Source organism: Nothobranchius furzeri, chromosome 3 (genome assembly GCF_043380555.1).
Source record: "Nothobranchius furzeri strain GRZ-AD chromosome 3, NfurGRZ-RIMD1, whole genome shotgun sequence".
In the NCBI taxonomy this organism is placed as follows: Eukaryota; Metazoa; Chordata; class Actinopteri; order Cyprinodontiformes; family Nothobranchiidae; genus Nothobranchius; species Nothobranchius furzeri.
In genome coordinates this window covers 89823678-89830584 of record NC_091743.1, presented here as the reverse complement: position 1 = coordinate 89830584, position 6907 = coordinate 89823678, and the positions used below count along the sequence as shown (strand labels likewise).

At 44.1% G+C, this 6907-nt stretch overlaps 1 protein-coding gene across 1 annotated transcript in view; it reads right to left on the bottom strand.

The window, feature by feature from the left end:
* Nucleotides 1–6386: 6386 nt before the first annotated feature.
* Nucleotides 6387–6907, bottom strand: part of nt5dc1 (5'-nucleotidase domain containing 1) — a 104398-nt gene continuing 103877 nt past the window's right edge. The window contains exon 12 of the mRNA XM_070549756.1: nucleotides 6387–6743. Coding sequence (XP_070405857.1) covers nucleotides 6634–6743 — 110 coding nt within the window. The 3' untranslated portion in view covers nucleotides 6387–6633. The remainder of the gene's footprint in view (nucleotides 6744–6907) is intronic.

The window sequence follows — 6907 nt, the reverse complement described above, 5'->3', positions numbered from 1 at the left end:
AGTTTTGCTTGATTGTGTATGTCTACAAGCATTCTTGCTTGTTTCAATGTTCAAATGAACTTGTCAAAATAAAGTAGAGACCTCTGAATTCATTTACATTTGATTGAGACAAAAAGATTGTTTGTTTAATGTCTTCAATTAGAAAAAATGCTGCAAGGTAATGTACTTATGGTTTTCAAAATTATTATTTTTTTATTAAAGTTTGAAACTTTTTTGGGCCCCCTGACAGCCTTGGGCCCTTAGACTCGTCCTAACCTTTCCCCCCTTTGCAGCGCCCCTGAGCGGGAATAGCCAGCTCATATAACCAATCAGAAAAAGGCAGAAATGACCACTGTACCTCGCTACGCTGTAATTTTTGTTTTCAGCTGTAGTCAAAAATGGCATCTGGCGACGGCACAAACATCTTTCTTTAGAAGAAAGGCTTTTAGCGCTTCTACTTGTTGTGGTTTTAAATACGTTCATGTCATTTAGAACAGAGGAAAGAGCCGCAGCGAACTCCGCTTCCGTCGCCATGTTAAAGCTGCTTTCCGGAGTTTTCAGAAATTATGTATGATTTTTCAGAAATCCATAAAAGTGATTATCTCATCATGTACCGTGATAAAATGTAAATGATACGTCTTGTTTTTTTTTTGCTAAGCACGCCCCCTGCCCCGTGGCACTAGGGGGCGCTATAGCTACCCCTGGATTAGTCATTGCACCCCCATAGCACCCCCAAGTAAATATTAGATTTTCTTTTTTTTTTTTTACAATTTAATTTTAACCCTTTGATGCATGAATTATGAAACCTTCAACCATGAATTTTGTAACATTTTTTTTTCGTTCATCTTCAGGTGTGAATGAAACAAATTTCAACAAACATTTTTTGTAAAATGTTATAATTTACAAATAATTTATTACATGTCCACCTCGGTGCAGCGTGCATTCTGAACATGAAATATGTCGGCTTGACTTGCTGAAGTCCAAATGGAGGGGCTCAAAAGCAATAAAGTCTTCAACAGCTGTGCTTAATAGCAAAAACTAATAATAAATAAACATTTTGAGTACCTGTCCACTGTAGTGACCATTACGCATCAAAGGGTTAATTTAACGTGTGGATGTGATAATATTTAACATACAAAACAAAAATAATCAGTAAATGATCATATAGATAGTAAAAACTTAAACCAAAACAGGAAATGGATGTTAACCTTTGACCTCATTTTCCACCTGTGAACGAGTGAAAGTTAGAGCTAGCGGTAAAAAGGATCGGTTTTTGTTGCCCACATTTCCACGGGTTCAGTCAGAAATGAATGAATGTTTGGAAGTGATCTCAGGCCCACAAACACCTACGGATCTGGATGAAGAGAGTCAGCCCTCAACCGCCGCAGCAGTCCAGGGTTTTGCCGCTGGAAATGCTAACACTAACGTTAGCTAACCTTGCAACACTATAGATGGTTTTCTGTGTGGCTGTATGTGTTTATGATTTCATGGAAAAGTCAGCGATTGTTCAAATGTTTATGATGTGTATTAATGATTGTTTCAGGTGTTGTTGAGGTTTTGCGCACGCACTTCCTTCATAGCACCCTAAAAAAAAACAAGACTAGCTCCTTCATAGCACTTGCAGACAAAAATTTCTGGAGCCGCCACTGCATGCAATAGGAAACTGAGCGCTGATCAGAACTAACCAAAAACGTTAGACTACCGCTTAGATGCTTCAAATTTAAGGAATACCTCAGCTGATGCAGAGTTGATTAACTTTTCACAGACAAGTACATCTCTAAAATATAAATATGCGAGAACACAACATGACATGATAATAGTATCGTAAAACAACGTGTTTTAGCTGTTTGCCGGCTACAGAAGGTCATTTATAAACAGAAACGTAAAGTCGCGAGCTTAAACAGAGCAACAGATTTTTTTTGTGTGATATGCTTGTCAGCCACTAGATGGTGCCATCGGATAAAAGCAATACTCCGGAAAGAAGCTTTAATGAGAAACTCAGCATCGTGGTGTGTGACGTAGGCTACTCAGTGCTGATTGGCTCAGTTAGAATCCTCAGAGTTTGGGGTTAGCCTAAGTCTCCCCCCTTTCCGGTCGGCTCACGGGTCCCCAGAAGAACGATAAAATTAATTTAAGTCATCACGGCTAAAAATGCTATTTTCTAATCCGCTTTGCCTTACGCCCTGGATCACACATATGTTGTACTGCAATTTAAGTGGAATGTAATGATGGGTGTTTCCACCACGCCAGTCATGTACTTTGAGATTTATCGACTTGTCAATGTTCGTAAATAGAATGACTACATCAGAACGTTACATGTGTGACGTCACCACATAATCGGCTCTCCCCTACTCTGCTACTTACCAGATGACCAGATTTATGGTGGTTCTTTCCTCCTGTGGGAAGTTTGCTTCACTTACAGCCATTTTCCCTCAGTTTTCTCCGTGTCTGGTTCGATGACGTCACTTTCGTGAAGTGTATTTGTAGTCCTGGACTCTTTTTCACACAAAACCTGAACTAGCGTTTCCCCCCGTTCGAAAATAAGCTCGTTCTGGGTATCAATATGTGTCTTTAAAATTCACGGACATCATGTGTGAAATCCGTGGAACAAAACACGCGGAACTAGAAAATAGCTTTTTTAGCCCCGTTGACTTGCATTCGTTTTGTCGTCCTTCCGGGGACCCGTGGTCCGAACGTAGATGGGCGTGACTTAGGATCTCTATTTGAATAGAAGAGTTCCTAGACCCATTTCTTCCCACATGGAAGCATGGGGCTGGCTGGTCAGGCTAAAAGTTGCAGACAGAAATGATAAAGTAACTAATTTTTAAACATTGCTCACATAAAAAAGCAGGTTAGGTTGCTTGTGATTGGTTGGGTAGGGTGATAAAAGATCTGATCTAGATCTGAGGGGGACACCACTCTGAACTGGAAAGGCTGTAGACCCCTGGTCCTGAAGGTGGATCTGGAGACAAGAGCAGATGATATTGTTCATGATGTTTGACGCCCTGGTTTCCACGATGATAGTCTGCAGAGGTGTGAAAATGACCTCTAAACTTACACTTTGTGAGACTTCTTTAATCCAACTCTTCCTGCTCCGTACAAACACATTATGACAACACATTCCCCGGTAGACAGTCACTGTGTTTCCATAGAAACAAGTAATTCAGAGGAACGCCGACCTTCTGCCCACTCCCACTGGAAACCTAGCTACTCAGTAGCTTGTTACTGATGCTCAGGATCCTGTCTATGATGGGTCAGCCTCTCCGTGTCAGAAGTCATGGTCCTCAGCTAAACAGCTGGATTAATGTCTCCGGGTTAAGAGTGAGCCTCTGCTCAGATGTAATACGCCTGGTGTCTTGTTTCTGAGTGAGGGAGATCTGCAGTGGTAAGGCTGGTTTACTGGCACGACAGCTCAGTCATGACCAAAAGACGGACATTCTGGATCCAAGCAGTTAGCATCAGCGTTCTTCATAGGGTGGTTTGGTTTGGCTCCGCCTCCATTATCCAGGATGTGCTTGGAGTAGAGCTGCTCCTTCTCATCTGATGAGGCTGTTCAGGAAGTCTCCTGGTCCCCTGCCCTGAAGGTTTTCTTGGCCTGTCCCACTGGGAGGAGACCCAAAGAAGATCTAGAACCTTCTGGAAGAACTATACATCCCATCTAGCTGGAGAACATCTGAATACCTCCTACCTGGAGCTGGAGAGTCACTGAGGTGAAGAATGACGTGGCCACCCTCATGGAGCTGGTACCTCTGCAACCCCAGCTCAACGCTGACATTTGCACAACAAACCACAAACCTTTTAAAAATATATCATAGAACACTTTATTTTACCGACAGTGCCTTGACACGAACACACAGAGGAACTTTCCCTGCCTTTTCCAGAATGTGACATCACAAAGGGAATGGACATAGGGCCCATGTACATGTCAGATGAGTCAAATCACACCAGCAATCACGTTGGATGACTCTTCGTCTCCTCAGACTTACGTCTGCCGACTTGGGCAAGCTCAGGTTCACCTTGTTGTCAAGAACAACTTTAGGACATTTAGATTTTTGTAACGTTCACGTCCCGAACGTGGAGCCCAGCTTGGCACTTGGCCAAGAACATTCTATAGTCCGGGTTGTTTCCCTTTGCCACCTTCACACCAGAATAAAAAGCAAGTAAATAAAACGAGGCCCAAAGAAGACAACACCTAAAACAGTTTACATAGGGAGCCAAAGTATCTCCTGGGTCACAAGACTGACAAAAAACAAGAAGACTGTCAGTGAACGGGGCCAAAAGTCATTTCCTGGTTTGTTTTGCCCTACGACATGAAACACACGCTTAAATTTCTACCCATGGTCCGCACGGTCTTATCCCGACTTCACACTGGAGGCATCAGCGACGCAGAACGTTTTACTCACACGCAACGCTCAAGGCAATCCACGCCGGGAGAGTTTTAGCCACGAAGCAGCTTCTACACCGTCCTCCTCCCCAGACTTGCAAGACCTCAAAATCCATTGAGACTTCAAAGGTCACGGTTTGTTTATGCCGTCCACCATTAAACCGAAAAGAAGGGAATCATGTTTGATGTCACATTAGTTGTTCTCCACTGCCGGGATTAAAGCAATGAAAACACACCGCTGCACTTCTGGAACCATTCTGGGAGTAATCACGCCAGTAGGTCACCTGCATTGACATAAGCTACATAGATATAAAATCGCATCACTGCAATGGTCTTTTATTTTGAAATGAACCAGAGGTTTTACACTGAAACCGTGTGTGCTTTCCTGTCTAGCCCTATGTTAACTGTGGAAATTGTCGTGTCCCAGAAGTGGCTCGTGGCCAAAATAAAACACGATCCCATCATCATCAGGGCAGCAGTAGCTCAGGAGGTAGAGCGGGTTGTAATCGGAAGGTTGTAGGTTCAATCCCGGCTCCCACCAGAGAAGGCTGCTGTTGTGTCCTTGGGCAAGAAATTTAACCCACCTTGTCAGCTGATGGTGGACAGAGGGACCGGTAGCGCCTGGGTTCGTCAGTCTCACTTCCACCAGCGTCATAGCGCCCCAGGGCAGCTGTGGCTACCTTGTAGCTCATCATCACCTGTGAGTGAATGTGTGATTATGTTGTGAAGCGCCTTGGGGGGCTGGAGAACCCTAAGAAGGCGCTGTACAAATACAGGCTATCTACCATCTTTAGCAGTGCTGCGAGCTGCCTCTGGGACATGCCTGAAAGTTTCCAGGCTGTGGGTGGTGGGATCAACCCAGCAGACCATAATGGATTCTATTGGAAGCAGCGACGTTCCGTCACGCTGAAGCCTCCGGTGTGAATTGTAGCTTAGACCGTTTTCTCACTCTTGGAAGCTTGTCCATCGGGGGCGCCTCCTTCCCAGATGTGGATGGAAAAACACATAATATCCATCTTAGTCGTGAATACATTTTCATATGAGCCACATCCAACACAATACCAGGAATGGCGCTTGGCCACTGGCCTGCAGGGTAAGGTTTCACTTCTCGTAAAAGTTTATTTGACCATTTCAACAAGATTTTTTTTCAAATTTGCCTATTTATTTACTACTATTGTGGAATTGTGGGCATTTTGCCACCGTTTATTTGAACAAGATGATTATCCTAAACTAGGAAGGGAGATCTATTGGAACATCAGCCCCAACCAGAACTTCCTTCACCCGCGCACACTGCTTTGTTCATCTAAGCTGTGGCCGTCTTTAGGAACCCAGAGGTGCGAGTGGCCATGGCCATCTTCAGACATCTGGATGTGTAGCTGGAGCTTCCAAATCAAAATATAATGACTCATAGACTGAAGAAACACCCCCCGACTACATATGGCTCCATAGAGGATATGAGGAATATTTGCTCCGATTCCAGTGCCGAGCTGTGCTGCACACTCCATACCTGTTCTACCTGCAGATTCCGTGTTTCCATCGTGGAACGATCACTACGCACACAGACGAAATAACCATTCAGATGTCGGTTAAAGCATGTGGATGAAGTACGAGTTTACACAATCACCACAAGCACGCACACAGCACAGGTCAGTTATCTAAAACAGAGAATATTTAGCTTTTATTGTCTCATCCAGTAGAACCAAGAATCAGCTCCACAGGGGCGTAGAAATAATACACACGTCTAAAACGGACCACCTCACAACAAGAGTTGTACAGAAATACACACACACACACACACACACACACACACACACACACACACACTGAATGTGAAAGGGAAGGTCCTCCGGTTCTGTTGATCTGATTCTTGAGGTAAACGCTTCGGGGTGAAGGAGAACCTAAACTGTTCACTCTATTTCAGAGGTTGTGAGGATTTGGGACTGAGATAAATAAATAAATAAATAAATAAATAAATAAAAACAAGAGGAGGTGACCAATTAAACGAGCAGAGGAAACACCATAGTACCATATGCAAGCGCACAGACGTTTATTTCTCGTTATGTCCACTACACTAAACCACAGAACAACTTCCACGTGTAGATGCTATAGAGTTACTGTGGCTCACATTCACATGGCGTCTCTGGACAGGTGGCAGGTGTGCGTGGCTCAGGTGAAGGTGGAGTTGGGTGGAGAACTACAGCCGAACATGGAGGCACATTCCTCTCCTGAGGCAGGTGATTCAGAGAGGACCGGTTATGTGTGTACTTTGACTACAGGTGCTCACTTCGTTTCAGCAGTGAGTCGGGAGGTCTGGGGTAGTAGCCGGTGGTGCTGGGCTTGTCAGGAGAAAACCGCGGGAACTTGTAGTCCAGAGGGAGATCTACACAGTGAGGACAACAGGGACCGGTCATCATTTAATGATTTTGTTATTATGGGTGAGTGAGTGAGTGAGTGAATCTTAAAGGTGCATTATGTAGAAATGAAGTAAAAACGACCTCCTGTGGTACAAAGTGGTTACTGCAACCACTTTGAACAACTCTGGAG